This window comes from Lissotriton helveticus, chromosome 3_1 (genome assembly GCF_964261635.1).
Source record: "Lissotriton helveticus chromosome 3_1, aLisHel1.1, whole genome shotgun sequence".
Lineage (NCBI taxonomy): Eukaryota > Metazoa > Chordata > Amphibia > Caudata > Salamandridae > Lissotriton > Lissotriton helveticus.
In genome coordinates this window covers 2,105,691,678-2,105,712,387 of record NC_136061.1, presented here as the reverse complement: position 1 = coordinate 2,105,712,387, position 20,710 = coordinate 2,105,691,678, and the positions used below count along the sequence as shown (strand labels likewise).

Genomic DNA, 20,710 nt, shown 5'->3' with positions numbered 1-20,710 from the left:
GGACATTTTAGGACTCAAGACCCTGCCGAGCCGGGAATTGAACCCTGGTCCCGGGCTGACCTCTGCTTCCAGGTCTGCCTCCTCTAACCAGTGAGCCACACTTCTCCACATGCATGCTCCTCCACTACCAAATCTCCTAAAACAATAAATATGCAGTTTGAGGAGGTGACTTTGATATAGAAGATGTTCCTCCACAAGTAATAGATTCTTTGAGTCACCATCAAGCCAGGATTTTCACTAGGTCAAAGTGAAACAAATGAATCACTTTAATGCAATGAGGTTCTAGGTACAGCAATCATGCAACTTAGCAGAGACCATCACATGACAGCAAGTCATTACAGTCATCGTTATTGATGGAGCAGCAGCACCCACTGCTGCTGATGAGGACTGGATGATCACCAGCTAAAGACTCCAACTCCCACCGCTAGCTTGGTGATAATGAATGTAGTCCACTTGCGTCAAGAAGCTAATCATATGTGAGTTGAACGACTTTAAATGTCCTTCGCTTCTTCATCAAGAGATTCGAAAACACAAATAAGTTACAAAATGCTCACTAGATTACTCCACGACAGTTATGATTCCAAACAGCCACCTAGCGACTGAAATCCAATCATTATAAAGCATTCCCATTGCTGCCAGATATGAAAAGTATGCTCCAATAAAGAGCATGCAGCATGCTTAAAGGGATATTTCTAATACTGATACTGCATTTCTGGAGTCATGGTTGACTACACTCATGCTCTGATTAACAACCTTGGGTGCTTTACCGAGGATCGGCTTCTTCATACGCATCAAACATTTATCTAAATGCACAAAACAAGAAAGAGCATTACTTTAGAAAACGACACCAGTTAAATGAAAGTAGCCATAAATAGGGAAGGAAGGTATTGTAACGATGGAAAGCATATCTAATAGTCATCTCTCTCTATGTACGCAGTAACCCTTAAAGAGATCTTTAGAGAGTGAAGTCTGTAGCACATTCTGGAATTTTGCACACTTTTAGGACAAATTTTGGCCAGGAATTTCAGAAGTTTTTAATTTGGATAGGCATCAGACAGCACTTTAAGCACTCAGCCCCTCCTCTTTGTCCTGCAGTTAGATCCCTGTACTATAACTCTGTACCATATGACAACAATATAAACAATCAATGAAAGTTGTATGTCATATATTATAATACATGATTATAATTTTAAGCCCAATAGCAGGTGTTTGATCACTATGCAATCACTTAAAAAGTAGACAATCTGGTATAAAAAATTTAACCAGAGAATTCAGGGTTCCCGAAAGTAGAACAGGCGACAAGAAAATCTCAGTGTAGCACCGTTTAGATTTGACTAATGTGAATACTTGGCTACATAAATATTTCTGTAGGCACATTGGTTACTGAACCATGATGCAACGAGACCAAATGACAAATATGCATCACATATTGTCAAGATCAGCGTGGAAGTGCACTATCATGGCGATCATTATCACAGATAAGACTGAATCTACAAACATTCATCAGCGAAATCTCCATTAACTTATTAGGCTTTGTTGACTTATAGCTGCAAAAGACATACAAAAAGTAAGTACACCAGTCCATAAAAATAGACCTTCAGACTGACTGAGACAATCCTGATCACTTTGTTCACTTGCCACAGATTCCAAACTGCAGGACCCAACCCCAAAATCCCCATATGTGTGGTTCTCTCAAAGGCCATTGTGCAAACAACTTACTGCGTCCCCTGGAGAGGTAATTTTGCATAAGATCCCTTCAACATCCCATCTCCATAATCCTAATGGTTCACTAATTGCATTTCAAGGGATAGACGTGGAAAAGTCAACACAGACTGAGTATTTATGGTCAGGCTGCGCACCTTTATGGTGATTGACCAGGTTCAGGAGTGCAACATATTCAGGGAAATGTATATGCTCATGTATCCTACTGCAACCAACATCCACATACTTCTATAAAACTGTGAAAGTGCTGAGGATTTACCTGAAACTAACATAGTTCATAGACTATTTTGCATGATCGTTTCTGCATCCCCTGGAGGTCCAGGTCTTCCTTGGGATCTCCAACCACACTAGGCCCGTTTTGCACTCGGGACCACCACAAATAACAACCCACTCCGGTACGGAATAGTTTAAAGAGAATTCTTGAGTCTGGGCATCAGTCACAATGTGTGCCTCAGTTGCTTTCATTGGCAAATCCACTGTATGCATCAAGTGAGCTGGCCCCAGGCACCTGCGCTTAGTGTGCCTGGTGCACTGCACACTTAAATCTGCTGATATCGCTGACCCAATTTACAAAGTATGAAGTACGTGACCCCGAAGACCAAACTGCAGTTCACAACATAACTTACAACAGATAAGCCAGAAGAGTGCAATGAACCACTCAACTGGAAGTCTGTAGTAATAGCTGGCCAGGGATTTTTCTGCACATAGTCCACACAAGAAAGTTCTTGTTGCATCCACTTAAGGGAGCAAATGCACAACCAAAATTAAGCCCTGCAGGCTTGGAGAAGAACACATAAAAAAGGGGTGTGGAGCACAACATATGTGCCAAGCCTTGTTAAGTGTGCAACAAGCAAGCCAAATGATTATAATCCTTAGAGGAACTATCACTGTATCCCTCCAGAATGGAAGGATGATCCAAGGGCTAAAGATGTAGTTGGTTCTTGCATCACTGGGACTATGACGTTGCCCGATTGGCGGATTGCACATGCATGAATGGAGCTCTCCACTTATTCAGCTTAGCTGAGAGGTGATCTCTGAAGAGAGGAGCTTGTGGTTGCTTTCTGTGTGATAGTCCTATGGGGCCTCGGACGTGCCATGCCTGGCATGGTTTGCAGGGACCTGCCATCACCTTGAAAACAGGGATATCAATGCTAGTCTAAGGACTCCATCCTAACAGTAAGGACCATGCTTGTGGGAACCCAAGAGCTGAATAGCAAGGCACCATGGCTCTTGCAGAGACCCCAGTTGACAGATACCTGAGGATCTTCATATCAAAGAGACCATCATAATTAAGTGCAGAAGATGGAAAGAAAAGACTGAACCCTGACCCTCAGCGACTTGGTGGGCAGTAAGTTGGAGATGCATAGCAAGTAACCACTAAGGACTGCCATCTTGTGGGGTAGTTACTGTGCACCAGAGTGAGTGTACTCCACAATATGGGTTCTTCCCATTGACTTTGGCACAGAGACATTGCCTCGTGTATTTGCTTCTCCAAGCTAGGGCTCGTTGACAGACTCAATGACGTAGTTGGACCCAAGAGGGATATTCACAGGTACCATATCCATACCTTCAGCATGAAAAGTTATGTCTCACTAATTACAATTACCTCTTCCACAGGAGGTGTAAGACACTTCTGGAAGTTTACTTCCCCTCAGAGAGGGTTGAGGATCCCATGCCAGAAATGGACTGGATGGAGAGATGTTACTCACACAGGAAGAGGGATCCACTAGGAAGCATGAGTGAGGAGCAGAGTGAGACAATAACTATCCAGAGACAGGCCCAGGGCTGGAACCAGATTTATAAATCTCGGCTCTCTCATGGCAAGGCAGTGCATAGCCCTGAGGGAGAAGAATAGGATTGGTCCCACTGTGGCAACAGGGGAGGGAGACGTTGATATCTGAGCTAGGGTGAAGGAGAGGGCCCTACTGAGGAAGGGTGCCATGGGAAGCCCGCCACGTCACATCACCCAGTGCACCGATGGAGGAAGTATTGGAGCAGGTTGACAATAGAATGTCCTTGGCAGGGTGTGGGCCGCCCATGCAGTCCCAGGGGGGTGTAGCCTTTGCACTTATTGAGGTGGCCCCCCCATATGCCACCCCTGCCGTCCGCAGGCTGGAATACTGTGCTGCCAGGGCCGGATGTCTGGTACTGACTCTTTCACCCTCCTACCTATGAGACACCCGGGTGACCTGTTTGTTAGTTGTTACTTTGAGGCATACTTTATTGTATGACTTGTTATGTTGCCATGTGTGTAATTCTCTTTGCTTGAAATATTATATTTACTGACTGAGGGCTCACAACCCTGACTCTCGCTTATTTAAAGCGTTATAGAGCTATATGTGGTGAAACTGTTTGCTGGTGGGCAGACATGGGCCTTACGGCGAAACGGTGGTTATTTTCACCATTCTACTGCTCATTGTTTATACATGTCCTGGTGTAGGTTTTTAATATATATGTGACCTGGGAACTTTGCAATGCCATGGTTTGCTATAACCTATTGCACCGTATGTTATGTAACCTCTGCTCTCAATGTACATCTTTGTATTGTATTGTGTAAATGCCAATAAAAAGATGTTTAAAAAAAAAAAACTACCCCGAGTTTGAGTTGTGTCTGCCACTGGGTTACAGCCACAGTCGTTTTCACTTTCCAGTTTTGGCCCACTTCATTATGGGCTACAAGTAAACTGTGCAGTACAGTACAGAGACACCATGTCGGTGGGTTTCATTTGGGAGATTCATGATTAGGAGTTTTCCAGGCCTACCAACCAAAATGGAGTCTCTTCTATTCACACTGTATGTCAAGTTCCTACAGTATGTCATGTCCCAGAGGCGTGTTCAACACAGGGCCTGGTACTGTACAGGCAGCGCCAACCAAATCCAAAGATGAAAGTGGCATTGAGTGGTCATGGTGCCCATTCGAGAAAACTGGGTATTGCGCCCGCTTCCATCATGAGACAGTTCTCCAGTCTTCAGCGGGTGCAAATTGTTGCCACTACTGCACCTACACTTTGGTGTACCTAGAAGGAGACTGAATCTCATGACTTTCCAGCGCTTCTGTCAGGGAGGGACCTGTCCTTCACAATTTTCTCTGTTATGATATAAGTTGTGATGTTGCACATCAGGCCATACTTCTTTAACGGTGGTCCTGAAATTCTCCTACCTTTGATTAGGCAGAGTGAAAGTAGGCACTGCATTTGATAGTTAGGCATCAAATGCGTCCTATTTATAACCTGCAGTATTCTTGACTCAGTGCTTTACCAAGTGCAGCGTGTGATGTCAAAGTCTGTGGAATGCAGTCCTGCAGGTTCCTCCACATTCTGTTCTGCGGTTCAAGATATACGTGTCTGGCTCTGCGCTGTGAGGCTTTCGGGCAAAGGCAACCCCCTGTCAAAGAGCATTCACCTCCAGTCAAGATTACTAGTCCATCAACCTCCTGCCACATGAAAGGAAACATACGAGCACAACAACACCCACGCATGTACATCAAGTACTAATCAAACCACATGCCGTCTGCAACTGCGCCACAGTCTACCTTCCTCCCATTGTCTTGGTTCTCAAATCTTCCTACGTCTATTTGCTGGTAAGTCAATCTTCTTTTCCCTAGCAGCTGCAGTCTAAAGGGCTTTCAAGGAGCGATGACCTGCCATGAACAATCCATACTCTGAAGGCGTCAGTCCAGGCTTCCTGCAGTGCCGGCTGGTTTGCAGCCGTTTGCAAGGCTCATTCTATTTCCCAGCCTGGTTGTGCTTTTTTATGCTTTTTTAGGTCATTTGAGGAACATTATCTACAGCAGAAGCAACTTAAGGGTGCCGCGGGACAAGGAGAGGGTAAGCAGAGATCTGAAAGGGACAGGACAAGACTAAGGGTGTTTCCCTTTGTTATTGCTAATTGCAATTGAACTGTACACGAAACACCAGAATTCAGAAGGGGAAACCAGGCTCCAAGGCAAGCGACAGCCTTCAAGGCAATACAAGTCTCAAGTCAGAGGTGTTTAACATGACACTCACAGTCACTAAGAACTGAGGGAATTTTCTAATATCCAAAAAGCAATATCCGGATGCGTTGATATCTTAAGTGGTTGATTTTCATTTACCAAGTTTACAATAAGCCGTTTTTTAGTTCAGCAGTTCTTGATTCTATCTTAAAATGATAAAGAGTAACAAATACAAAAGTGGATATTTTGGTATACGTAACCTTGGGGTTATTTGTCATATTGGAGCTATATTTTCCAGTGCCAGTGAAGACTGACTGAGGTTTCGGTATTTATTTACACACTAACCTGTTACCTACTGCAAGTAATAGTGCAAGTAATCAAGAGTTGCAACTATCCATTCTATGTAAACATTTTGGCTTAGTTAGACCTTATAGGATTAGCAAGAGTTACTAGCGAGGAGCTAAAACACTTGAGAAACAGGTCTCAGAAAGTAGAACTCATGGTTCTTAGTGGTGTAAATTCGTAGGTTAGAGTACGACAGTGCAGGGTTTAGTCAGCATGGCAGGACGGATCATGGAGAGGGTGGGTACGGAGAACCTAGGGAAACAAAGATTTTTGCTCTTCAGGGGAAACGGCCACTACAACGCGGCCGTTTCCACGAAAACCTTTACCACACATGCATTACAATGCATGCGTGGTTACAACAGCCACCACTCATACCTTTACTACGAGATACGTAGTAAAGGCATGTGTGGTAAATGCTAAAAAAAGAAAAAGAGGGCTTGGGGGGTCTCCCCCCAAGGAAAAAATAAAGTGTGGGATTAAAAAGGTGGGTGGTTGGGGTCTCCCCCCCCAAAAAAAAGGCACCTGATGTTCCGAAACGGAGGCAAACAGCGTTGTTTAAGTGGAAACGGAAAGAAACTTCTGCTTACTCATTACGACGTACGACGTCAGTGACGTCACCAAGGACGATGGAGAGGAGATGACATGAAAAGGCAAGAGGGAATTTTAGTTTAAAAAAAAAAAGAAGGGTTAAGGGTGGGGGTAATTATAAAGAGTGGGGGCTGAGGGGTCATGTAAAGGTACAGGGGAGGGGTATAACCTTGCCCAAGAATATGCCCTTACCATGCATAAATTTACAACGAATATCGTTGTAAATCTATGCGTGGTAAAGGAATATTCGTGGTAAAGGTTATGCGTGGAAAAAGCATTCCGTTGTAACGCATGCCTGGTAAAGGCATGCATTGCAACGGAATGAGTTGTAACGACATACAACCCTTTTCAGACCAGGCTAGTGTGACCCGTAGTGGGCTCTGGCAGGAAGCATTTGTGCAAAATGTCATACCAAGTAGTACTTTGAAAATACATAGTTCCCTAAAGACCCTGATGTGCCATAGGGAAGGGCTGGTTTAAAACAAAATCACACCCCTTTCCCTGCAGCAGGCATTTCAACACACGAGTCTCCAGCTAGGTATTACAGCCTGCCACCTTTCAGGGCCATAGCTGTCAATAGTGCATCAAGCGTGGATACACCGAGGCACAGGGGAGTGAGGGCCTCCCTGCACCCAATTACAGCTGTGTTTTTTTACAACCAAACCAGGGTTGGTGGGCACCTTCCTTGCTAGAATTATGGTCCATGGTACCCTTGCTAAGCCATTGCCACCTAAACTTGGCACAATGAACCTTTCTTACTGTTTTTGGAATCTCTGTAGGGACTTACGTCATACGTGGAACAAAGCGGTACAAAAAGGGGTGGTGATGGACGGAGCATCTGCACCAATCAAACACTCACACCCAGTCAACAGATCTGGGTTTAATCCATCACCGTTCTTTAACCCACTCTGCCACCCCAGTTCAGACATGGCCATATGCAAATCAGTCTGACCCTGTGCCTCATGAGAACAGTGAGTCCAGCCCGAACTGCCAAGCCATGCCTTCCCTGGATCGGAATCAAGCTTCCTAGGACCGTTTCTGGCATTTCAGCCGTCTTCAGCCTGGCTGAAGATGGCTGACAGCCAGAAACCGGTCTGAACTGGGTTGGTGTGGTGAGCCAAAAAACAATGGATTTAGGCCCAGATCTCTGTACTGGGGTGAATGTATGACATTGTTCTGCATTCTGTCCATCAACTGTTGTTTTTGCATTTGTCACCCCGAGTGGGACGGGTATGCTCAGACGTGAGTCCCGTGCTCTCCACACCACTGGAGTCAAGCTATCCTGGCTGAAGACGGCTGATAGCCAGAAACCGGTCCTAGGATGCTTGATTCCGGTCCAGGGAAGACATGGCTTGGCAGTTCGGGCTGGACTGTTCCCATGAGGCACAGGGTCAAGGCTTTGCATATGGCCATGTCTGAACTGGGTTGGTGTGGTGAGCAAAAAAAACGATGGATTTAGGCCCAGATCTCTGTACGGGGGTGAATGTATGACATTGTTCTGCATTCTGTCCATCAACTGTTGTTTTTGCATACGTGGAACAACTACATGTATCACCGGAGAAAGACAGAAGGCTGAATTTCTGTTCTGATTCAAGCTCCTGTTCTGCAGATTTCTGGATGCACCCTGATCCTATTTAACAATCTTAGAGGCATATAGATTCATGCTCCGACTTTCAAAAATCTGATTAGAATTTAGCACTGGAAATATTCTGCCATTCCATTCCAATTTAGAGGTCATTTGTTTTCATAAAATGACCTCACTATGAGGTTTTATGACATTGCACAGCACAAGGTTTTTGGAAAAATAGCAGAGTATCCTTCAGAAAACAAGGAATATGAGGCTTTGAGATTTTAAATGGCCAATTATATTGCAATCTATAGATGCAGGATAATCTGATTTTTTAAAAATTTCATGACGTTTTTGTTGGGTTGAGTACCGCACCCTAATCACAAGACTCCATGACGCCGGCATCTGCAACAAGGCACTGGACTGGATCTTCTCCTTCCTGACCGGCTGAACACAGCGAGTCAGACTGCCCCCGTTCCACTCAGAACCTTCAAAGATTAGCTGTGGAGTGCCCCAAGGATCCTTGCTGAGCCCCACCCTCTTCAATGTCTACATGGCTCACCTCGTAGCCATCGTTAGAAGCCACGGACTCGACATAGTCTCTTATGCCAACGACACCCAGCTGATCATCTCCTGCACCAACAAACCCACAGCCGCCAGAATCAACTTTCAAAACGGAATAAGGGCAGTTGCCACCGGGATGCAAGACAGCTGCCTCAAGCTAACTCAGACAAGACCAAAATACTGATCCTCGGATCAGCACCCTCAGCCTGGGGCGACTCATGGTGGCCCGTCGCACTAGGAACTCCTCCCACCGCTACGGACCACGCACACAACCTCAGCATCATACTGGACTCTTCGCTTTCCATGAACTGCCAAATCAACGCAATATCCTCATCCTGTTTCTACACGCTCTGTCTGCTACTAAAGACTTTCAGATGGCTTCCCACAGTACCAGAAAGACGCTCACCCACACCTTCATCAACAGTAGACTGGACTACGGCAACTCACTCTACAATGGCATCACTCAGAAATAGCTCAGGAATCTACAGAAAGTCCAAAACGCCGCAGACAAACTGGTCGTCGACATCCCCCACCACAGCCACATGACAACACCCCCAACAACTCCACTAGCTTCCTATCAACAAGATAATAACTTTCTAGCTCCACACAAGTGCCTACAAGGCCCTCCATGACGCAGGACCAGAATATCTGAACCACCACCTTGCTTTCCACACACCCGCCAGATAACTCCACTTCGTCCAACTCGTCCTGGCCTCAGTCCCATGAATTTACAAACCTAGAACCGGAGGAAGATCTTTCGCCTACTTCACCACCAAGACCTGGAACACGCTACCCCTCCACCTCAGGCAATCGGCATCATTTACCCAGTTCAGGAAGGACCACAAGACCTGGCTCTTTGACTTAACCTCCATAGCAGGCAGATCAGCAGCCATCCCCCTCTCCCCCAGCACCTTGAGACCCTCACGGGCGAGTAGGCACGTTTGACAAACCCCTGATTGATTGGTTGATTGATTGATGGTTCAGTTACGGGGAGAACTGTGTAGTTTGGATCCCTGTTAACTGAGCTAGCAAGTGTAACTGCAATAGGGCTGAAATACAAGATGCACCAGTGGATGCAGGAGGCATAAACTTCACCAGCGAAAAGAGCCTTTACACAATGCTTCTTTGTATCCTTTAGGTTCTGGAAACTCCAAATATCTTCTCTCATACAGAGCTGGAGAAATTCCACCTCAAGTCTAGTGTGAAGTCCCAATGTAAGCAATCATGCTGTAATATTTGTGATTATGTAGGAAATCTACATTGCTTTCTCTCAGTCCCACCATCTACAACTAGATGTTTAGAATATTGGTTTGCTCAAATGAAAACAGACACATACACAATGAAAAATGTGACTCATTCTTGGCCAATCAGGTCAGAATCCAAGGATCTTTTTTCCCCACTCAAGTTCCTTCCTCTAAAAGGAAGCCTCAGCACCCTCCAAATAAAGGAATACTTCATCTATAAAGCACTGAGATGAAGCCCATCTCACAGTGCAAACCATTCAAGAAGGCGTTTTCTTCCTCCGTCTTTCCCCTTTGTTTGTGTTTCCCTCTGTTATTCTAAGTCAAAGTATGGTGTGGAAAAATAAGTGCAAGACCCCACAAATTAGTGCCGCTGGTCCCCACCAGCTCAAATGAATCACCGAGTGTTACACACTCAATGGACATGTGCATAGGGCTCACCTGTGTGAGGTTGTAGACGTGGTCTTTCAGTTTGAGGCTCTCGTCCTTGGATTCGGTAGCTTTTCTAACCTCTTCACGCTTCCAAGAAAATATACAAAAGATACAATTTTAGTGAGCTGCTTGTGGGTGCACCAATCTAGAAACATATGTTTACTGATTTACTTATGCTTTCATTCTTGTGCGTGAATGGTCCAAGTAGGCTTCAAAAACAATTTGTGTCCAATACAGAAAAGAGCAGACCTCTGATATTTCTAAAATTAAGAGGAATTTCAAACCAATCCCTTTACTTTTGTAACCAATGTAATTCGAAAATGTCATAAACTGGCCAGACTTTTTAGATCTAGTGAATAATACTGGTTTATTGGCATAGTGGCATGCTACAGAATGCAATGCCTCTGATCACTTGGCAGATTGGTGTAATTAATACCTAACTCAATGGTGCTCACGTTATCTATCTCAGAATGACAAAACCATGAACTGTTTGTTGGGATTCTAACTTGTGCTCTGGCGTATTTTTTATGTTTGAAAAGCTTTATTAAGAAGAATCATAAGCAAACAAAGACATCAGCAGAAGAAAATACAATAAAATTGCTTAAAAATGGTATAAAATAGTAAATGCTAATGTCAATGGATAGCAATCAAAGAAGCATTTTGTGGGGATTTTGTGAAAGGACAAGGGGAGGGGAGAGAAGGGGAAGGGAGGAAAGACAATATGAATGCAGAGTATATATAACGCTATGAATAGTTACGGCAATTGAACAAATGATGCAATTCGAAGACAAAATTAAGTAGCATATAAAAGAAACAAATCATGTAAAAAATTGTAAAAGAGAAATTGACAAGAAGGAGAGAGTAGAATTCTTTCAAGGAGGCTTACAGTTCTCTGAGCTGACAGGAACAGGCTGTTTCAAAGCCAAATGATCCAGGTATAAGGTGAGAGGTAACCAGTAAAGATCAGTGTTGCGTGGTGGTTTGCATGAAGAGGCAAAAGCAACATCAAGTCTGTGAAAGTGACATAAAGTGTTCCACCAACCCTGTATGGAGAGTTTGGAAAGGGATTTCCAGATGAAAGAAATGTGTTGAGGTGAGACGGAGGAAAAAGGTTTCACTCGAGGCAAGATGGCGGTCTGGCCGTAGACCGCGATGCAGCACTACGCCGGAGCTCCGCTTCGTTTTGAACAGAGTGTGACTTATTACCACCCTACCGACAGCGTTCTATGAGCGGAAACCCTCACGGAAGACGTGCGGCTCTGAAGGGGGATTAAAGATCGATTAAAGATCGAGTGCTTGACGGAAGGGAGAAAAATAACAAGAGACGGCAGACGGCAGACGGCAGACTCACCTTTGCTCAGGAACAGCATGTTATGCTGCAACGGGAGAAAACCCTCTGCCGAATACGTTGAGCTCCTTGAGCTCCGTTGCTTGCTCCTTGTGTGAACTGCAGGCAAGGTGTTGGGCGTGACTATCGACCCACGCAGCTGTCCTCTATTCCGCCAAGCGCTCCCTGACTCACTGCTACAGGGGAAGCAGAAGCAGCAGGGAAAGCGCTGCAGCCAGCTTCTACACGAGGAAAGCGAAGAAATTTCCAACAGGGATAAACTACGCTCCGTTTTGACTGAAGTACTACACCCTCTTTTCGGTCAGACAGTTTGGGACCAAATAAAAACCCAGCTGCTGCAAGTCTGTGGTGAGCTGTCTGTATTGAAATTTACTTGTTTGGGGGCCGGTGAAATGTCTTCTAAAGCGGCGTCCGCAGCGGTAGCGCGCACCAGGCTGGCGAAAGCCACTAGAGCTCTGCGTGAGGCAGAGCAGGAGGAGAGGCGGCAGCGGGGAGAATCCTTGAGCAGTACCAACCCCCCTGCAAAATCCAAAACTCAGAGACCACCTGTTGGAGAGAGTACGCCAAGGCAAGAGGTATTGGCCGCCAAAAGGAAAATAAATAAAGAAAATATCCAGAGCACGGCCCTACCTGGCAATACAGTTATGGATATGCTACTTAGGAAACAGGGGCCTCTTGTCTCTCTTCAGCAACCTGCATACAAATACCCACAGCAGAGAATCAAAACTTGGTTTCGCAGGAATCACCGCTACAAATTCCTGAGGGTACCAGGGGGAATCCAGACTCTATCCCCAATATTCTAGAAGGGCAAGCTACTACAGCAGGGACTGCTATATTGACCCCCGACATTCGAACTGTGAGTATACCATTTACTGAAGTACAGGAGAAGTCATATAATGCTGATACTACCCAGATGGCTGAAAAGCAATCTATGTCTTTTTCTGGGGTGGAAGCGAATATACTGGGGATGCAGGAGGACTTAATTGTAACAGCACCAATCTCATCTGTTGCCTCGGAAGAGGCAGTAACCTCTGTAACAGCCTCAACTACATCTGATAGCGTGGCCACAGTTCTTTACCCTGACGAACTCATTAACGCAGGAGGTAAGGGGGCACAACCCGAGGAACAGCATTTGTCTAATATGCAATGTGCTACCCTAGAACCTGATAAGGATCATAGCGAGTTCTACTCATTTACTGATGAGGCTGGATTAGTTAATGAATTTGGTGGGGAAGGTCATGGAAATTTGGGATCAAGTGGGTCTAGCTCAGAGTCAGAAGATGGTGAGGAGGATGAGGAGGGCGAGGATGTAGACTCGGAAGATATGGCTCTCGTCAGTAGTGAATGCAGTGAGGCGGAAGATGCAAGGACTAACACCATTAAAACTAAACTAAGGCCCATGTCTAGGCTAAACCAAACAGACTTTGGGGCTCCTCTTCAGGCACCTGCCGTATCTCACCTATCTGCACAGGCTGCGGACTCCGATTCTGGAGGAGCCAACATACATGGTATCTCTGATACTGCTGTAGAGTCAATCCTACAGGCTATCGCCGCCCATAGAGAAGAGACTGCTCAGGATAGCAAACGATCGCGGGCGGCTATTCGCAAAATGCAAGGTGTGGTCAAAAAGTTATCGAAATCATGTACACAGATTGGCATAAGAATGGCGGAAGTGGAATCAAGGGTTCTTTCTACAGAAAATGAGGCTATGGCCAATACTGAAAATATAAACCTCCAAGCAGCCGAGCTAACTGACATTAAATGGAAGCTCGAGGATTTTGAAAATCGTCAGCGCCGCAATAACCTACGCATACTTGGAGTCCCAGAGAAAATGGAGGGGGAAAATGTACGCGCTTTTGTGATTAAGTTATTTAAAGAGTCATTGCCCGAATTAAAGGATTGGAACTGGGAATTGGAAATCCAGTGCGCCCATCGTATGCCATTTAATCCTCCTGCTAAACCTGGCCCATATCCAAGAGCAATACTGGTTTACTTTGGAAATTTCTTGTTAAGGCAAACTATAGCAGAGAAAGCCAGGCCGGATCATAAACTGACATTCCAAGAGATATCATATTTCACGAGACCTGACTTTTGCCATGCAACGGTTGAAAGGCGCTGGCGACTACGTATGTTAATTAAGCCTTTTCAGGAGAAAGGAGCCCAGGCCTATCTGAACAATCCTGCAAAACTTAAGGTTGTGAAAGGGGGACTGACAACATTTTTTGTATCTGAAATAAAAGCCCAGGCCTTTCTAAAACAGATGAAGTAATCAGTTCTGCGTGACTATGTACTAAATCGTAGCTCTTTCAGTCCGTAAAGAGTGGGGATTATAATTTATTGAAAAATCGCATATCTATTTAATCCCTAAGAGTACGTCCAGCATATAAATTAATTCGGCGCGAATTGCCTATTTGAAGGGCAACATGATTTCAGCCCTTAAAAAAAAAAAAAGAAAAGAAAGAAAGGGAAAGAAAAAAAAAGAGAAAGGGGAGGAAAAAAAAAAAGGAAAAAAGAAAAAAAAAATCTGGATTCAAAATATTTATTTGGTATTTTTTTTTTTTTTTGCTACCTTGGAATTTTTGTATGGATTTAATACAGTAATCAAAGGTTAGGGTAGTTAAGTCATTTAGCCGTCATATATTGCATGTTGTCCTTTTTCTAGATCTATAAAAAAGAAGGAGGACCCCACGCAGGCTTATAAGGGACTGGGGGGAATCATAGTATCACAAAAGAAGGAAAGTACCATTTAAAAAATGGACAACAAGGGATATGTCCAGTTCCAGTATTCCTACTGAAAATGTTTAGTTAGGAACAGCATGCCAAATTCATGGACGGGAAAGGCAAAGGTATAGTGTAGTATTATACAATATAAACCGTATCTCAAGGGGGACAGTTTTAAACTAGCACAAATTCCAACAAATAACTTTAGGCTGTATTAATCATTTGAGACTTTTTGCAACACATTTTTGGTAAAAACTCTATTATCAAATTTATTAACACAGTCAATTTAACAATTCATACAATAATTACAACACAATTAAAAAACCATGTCCAAATTGGACATTAATGCTTGACATAAAATAAAAATTGTACTCTCTTTGTAACAATATAAAATTAAAAAAACCGGAAGAATCACAAAAGTCTAAATATTTTTTTTTTTTTTTTTTTTTTTTTTTGCTACCTTGGAATTTTTGTATGGATTTAATACAGTAATCAAAGGTTAGGGTAGTTAAGTCATTTAGCCGTCATATATTGCATGTTGTCCTTTTTTTAGACACTCTGTTTATGATTATTACTTAGCTTTTTTTCTTTTTGTCTTCATATGAAGATAGCGGTAGCTCTGGTATTGTTCTGCAGCCATCATTCAGACTCTAATTGAGTCTGTTCGCCTCACAGATTGGGGGGTGGAGGGAGGGCAGTGGGTAGATGGGTCTACTTGGGGTGGGGGGAAGGGAGGGGGCGTGCAAAAAAGTAGAAAATACGAACCTAACCGGATGGCAGTCGCCTCACAAATGAACTTAGAGCCTGTAATGAAGATAATTTCAGAAAAGAAGGAAACTATATTAAGGATTAACACCAATAAAGGAATAAGTGCTACACCAGTTCAGATTATCCTATACGACAATGGGTAGGTTGAATATAAAAAGTTGGAATGTTGGAGGGCTCCTAAACAGTGAGAAACGCAGGCGATTGGCTGAGTTAATTGGTTTAAATCCAGTGGATGTAATATGTCTCCAGGAGACACATATGCCTTGGGACAAGAAATCTTTATTAAATGTAAGGGGCTATAATCTTGCAATAGCATCAACCCAAACGTCAAATATTAGAGGGGTCGCAATATTGACCAAGACACATCTGGGGGGGATATCACGCTATCTGTCCGACCCCCAAGGCAGATGGGCTATAGTCAAATTTACGCTTGGTATTACTATATGTAATGTGTATGGATCCAACGACGACGATCCTGCTATATTTGAACACTTAGAAGCAGAATTATCCACCTGGCAGGGGCCCTTAGTTATATGTGGGGACTTTACCATCTCCCTTAATCTTTCATTAAAAACCGGATCCATTACAAAATATGTTGGTCGAAAAACCAAAGTGTATAAAGCAATTAAAAGGCTAGTCAATAGTTTTGGTTTAATAGATGTCTGGGCTCAAAATAACAAACAGGATCCAGGGTATACTTATTTTTCGCACCCGCATCAGAAACATGTACGTATAGACTATATCTTTGTTACTCAGGAGTTAGCCCCTCATTCTTCGATTTTTAAATGTCCCCAAATAATATCAGACCATAATGCCCTCATCCTTTCAACTGAATTTGGCTCCCCTCAAAAGCAACGTAGGCACTGGTCATTCGATCGTAAACTCTTGGTTAACGCTGAATACATTATGTATATCAAGAAATGGACAGAAGAATTTTTTAATATGAATCGTTTCAGTTCCTCAAGAAATATTGTTTGGGATTGCTACAAGGCAGCACTTAGGGGAGAAACTACTAGTTATCAAAATAGGATCCGAAAAAAACAACTTAATGAACATAACTCGAAAATATCCACCCTAGCTAAAGCTGAAGCAGATCACACCAGACTAATTTCTTTGGGGCAGGACGCCAAGCAATTAATGTATCAAGTTATTACATTGAAATCTGAGATAAATACAACTCTTAGCCAGAAAGCGGCGCAAACTTATAGGGCCCATAGAAAAGATCTCTATGAGAATGGAGAGAAAGTAGGCAGACAATTGGCTCTAACAACCTGGCAAAAAAATGTTGCTAGTAATATTTGCTCAATTCATGAGGGTGGTAAAACATTTAATAAAGCGACTAATATAATACAACTATTTCAGCAATACTATCAAAGTCTATACACTGAAGACCTAGCTCCCACAGACATCCAAATAAATCTGTTCCTTAACAATTTTCTTGGTAACGATAATGGAGAGAAAGTTCTTGACGAGACCACTCGCGAAGATTTGGAAGGGGAAATCTCCATTGAAGAAGTATTAACAGCACTTACTTCGTTACAAGCAGGAAAAGCAGCGGGCCGGATAAAATTCCAATAGACCTGTATTAAATTTTATCTGAGCAACTAGCCCCAATTTTGCATGATCTTTTCCTAGGGATACAATGGAACGGAGTCGCTCCTGCATCTTGGTCTGAGGCCAGTATAGTAGTGTTTCCTAAGAAAGGAAAGCCACCCGAATTGCTCACTTCATATCGCCCCATATCCCTTATTAATTCGGACTCCAAATTGTTTGCTAAAGTAATGGCCGGTAGATTAGGCAGGGTTGTTGAACATCTGGTCTCCCCTTGGCAGCATGGTTTTGTTCCAGGTAAAGGGACTACCGATCACACTTGTAGGGCTTTGGCCGTTTTCGATGCCATTGCTGTCAGGGGAGGGCAGATGTCAATGATCCTGTTGGATGCCGAGAAGGCCTTCGACCGGGTGTCATGGAAATTTCTCTGGGCAGTTATGGCACGAAATAATTTTGGCCCCAAATTTTTAAAAGCTATGAAATCTATGTACACGTCTCCCAAAGCCAAATTACAAATTATGGGTTCTGAATCTGGTCAGATTAATATATCTCGTGGTACTAGACAGGGCTGTCCCTGTTCGCCACTATTATTTGCACTTTATATTATTCCACTTATATTAAAACTCCTAGAGCATACACCTATCACTCCCATCCTTAGCCACTCATTTGAGACTAAAGTATTAGCTTACGCGGATGATATCGCGGTCATCACCACTGATCCAGTGGTGGCTATGCGCGAAATTGAAGAATTAACTTTGGAGTTTGGCTTATACTCGGGCTACTCCTTGAATAGGGGAAAGACTATTATACTGGCTACACCCAATACTGTATGTAGTGATCAAAGAAGGAGTCATAAAGCCACCTATCTGGGAGTCACTTTAACTCCTGATACCAAGCATATTGTAGCTATGAACTATGACCCCCTCATTGTCAAGATTAAACAGGACCTAGATCGGGTCAACAATTTACATCTTTCGATTATTGGAAGAGCTAACTTTCTCAAAATGAATGTTTTACCCAGATGTTTATATCTTTTTTGTGCAATCCCGCTTGCAGTAGACTCAATGATATTAAAAACACTCGACTCGCTTATGTCGAAATTTCTATGGCAGCACGGAAAGATTAGGAGATCGCACAAACTGCTCTCCCTCCCTATAGAAAGAGGGGGACTTGCTGTTCCAAATTGCTCCTTGTACCATTGGGCTTCAATTCTAAAACTTTCAACTCCTATGTTTTGCAATAGTAATGGTACTACACATGTTGATAGTGACTACATTCCTTCAATTTATGAGTTGGTTCTCGGTAAACAAGTAAAGGGCCTTTTCCTCCAGGTTATCGACACTAAGCACATTAAAAAGAAATACAAGGCTGAAATTTTGTTAAGCGCTTGGAAAGTTTGGGGAAAGGTTGCTAAACTCATACAACTTAAGAAACTTAATAGGTATACGCTATTATGGAAACACAGTACTCTTTGCGCGCCTTCTTATGATGTGATAGCAAGAAAATGGGAAAGGATTGGTATAACTACAATTAGCGATTTTTTGATTAACGATTTTGATACCACTTTTAACGACCTGAAACAAAAATACCAACTCTCAAACGGTGACTACATTAAATTCGCGCAGGTAATAGCGTATCTAAGAGCAAAACGTCCCTCTATTGACTTGGGGAGAGTAGAGATAATAGTAGCCCTTAACAATACAAATACTAGAATAGGAGCACTTTATAGGCTACTTCTAATTAATATGTCGGACGACCTGGAAAAAACAGAATCTAGCTGGGCTTCAAAATTAAACAATCCTGACGTAGATATTGATAGTGTATTAGAGATGAGCCAACTGTTGATTATGGCCAGTAACTTAAAAGCACAAATATATAAAACAGTATTCAATCTCTATTACACACCCGCCAAGCTGTTTTTATGGGGGAAAAGGGAGAATGACATTTGCCCAAGATGCTCGAAAGGTCCTGCCACCCTGATACATATGTTTAGTAGCTGTCCTTCACTTGTGTTAATTAAGAATATGCTTTCGAATTTCTAGGAAGAGCTTTTTGGGCACAGGGTACCAGACTCTGATACACTTTATGTCTTAGGTTGTGATACTACTCTAAAATTGACAAAATCAGAGCAAAAAATACTTTATATTGGTACCGCTGCTTTTAGAATCATTCTGGCAGCTCGATGGAAAGAGCAAGAACCTCCAAGTTTTCATATGTGGCTCTCCTGTTTTCTGGCAATCTATAGCATAGAGACGGCTATATATAATACAAGGGGAAAAAGAGCAAGGAAACTTGGGGAGTCACTCTGGCTTCCTATAACGAATTGGAAATTCAAACACAATCCTATGACTACATAAGGGTCTCAGATCGCTCCATTCCAGCTACTAGTTCCCATGCTTTTTGATGTATCTTTGTTATTCCTTTTCCTTTTAATGAATCTGTAATGTATTGTTTTACGTTTTATATGAAGTATTGTATAGATTTTGTCTGGCTCTGCCTGTGTTGGGATCGTAATAATAAAAAAAGAAAAAAAAAAAGAAAAAAAATGAAAGAAATGTGTTGAAATGCCAGAGTGAGCATGAGATCAAAAAGACTATGAGAATGTGGAGGGAGATCCAAAGAATCTGAAAGACTACCCAGAAAAAGAATAGTGGCAGTACATGGAATAGAAAGCGAGAAGATGCGAGAAAGGTATGACCAAACTTTGCCCCAAAAGACGGAAACAACAGGACAGAAAAAGAGCAAATGTAAAAGGTCAGCAGTGGAAGCACCACAAGTCCAGCACTTGGAATCAGAAGAAGGTATGAAACGAGACAGAGTAAGAGAAGTATAATAGAGTCTATGATATAGATAGAATAGAGATTGAGTAAGAGAAGCAGATCGAGAGATTTTTAGAGACCTGGACCAGATTTTGTCCCATAGAGCAACGGGCCAGGCACATTCCAAATCCACTTCCCAAGCAAGTTCCACTTTGGTCTTAACACGATCTGGATTCGGGGAAGAGAAGAATTTATAAATAAGGGACGCTTTAGGGATAGTGGCTAGAATAATAAGAAGAGGGGATTGAGGAGGTAATGATGCGGAAGAAGGAAGAGTATAGTAACAATCAAGAATTATTGCCATAAGTGTGGTGAATTTGTTCTAGAAGGATCTTGGACAGTTGAATTGAAGTTGGAATTGAGGAAAAGAGCAAGGGAGCAGACCATCAAATAGATGATTAACCCATATGATGCCTTTTAATCTCCAAGAGGTCCAAAATATGGGTCTATTGTTTAAAAGGATAAGAGAGTTATATCAGATAGGGGTGTGTAAGAATGATTCAGGAGTTATGTTATGTGGGAAAACCAAGGGTTTTAAAAGATTGTGCTCTGACTTCTAAGTGGGATCAGACTCATGCTCTCATAAAAACAATAGTTGCACAATTAAATTAAGAGATACATACTTTGTTTTACAAAATCTTTAATCGGTTACAACCGGGATCTTTGGCGGGTCTTGTCTAGAAAACCAGTATCAAAGACCGCTTCACAGAGGCGGGCAAATCTTCAATGCCGGTTTCAGTGGCTGTCTGCAATACTAACAATCTATAACCTCTTTTCCTTCGGGCCAGACTCCTATTCATGGTTTCTGAGTTCAGTGCTTCCACACAGACATGAAGTGGTTGTCTTTAAATTTGCCTTGTGCATAAAATCAGGCAGCCTTGCAGGATCACCAGGGATTACCACTAGCAACTCCCTCAATTCTACATGGCTCCATATTAGCTGTTGATTATCTTACTCGTCTGTGCACCAGCAATTAAATGTTTGTGCATCCTTAGCAGCAGCTCCTTTCAATCAGCATGGGAACTCTGTGCTTATATTAAAATCATTATTTACAATCACCTCTCTGAAACCTTTTGACAGCCTTCTTGTGCAGTCATTCTAGGGCCTGGT

At 43.0% G+C, this 20,710-nt stretch overlaps 1 protein-coding gene across 1 annotated transcript in view; it reads right to left on the bottom strand.

The window, feature by feature from the left end:
- The window catches only part of LOC144824148 (ras and EF-hand domain-containing protein-like), a 304,543-nt gene that overhangs the window by 119,010 nt on the left and 164,823 nt on the right, over nucleotides 1-20,710 (bottom strand). Inside the window, exon 5 of the mRNA XM_078683278.1 lies at nucleotides 10,403-10,480. Within this exon, the coding sequence (XP_078539404.1) occupies nucleotides 10,403-10,480 (78 nt within the window). The remainder of the gene's footprint in view (nucleotides 1-10,402; nucleotides 10,481-20,710) is intronic.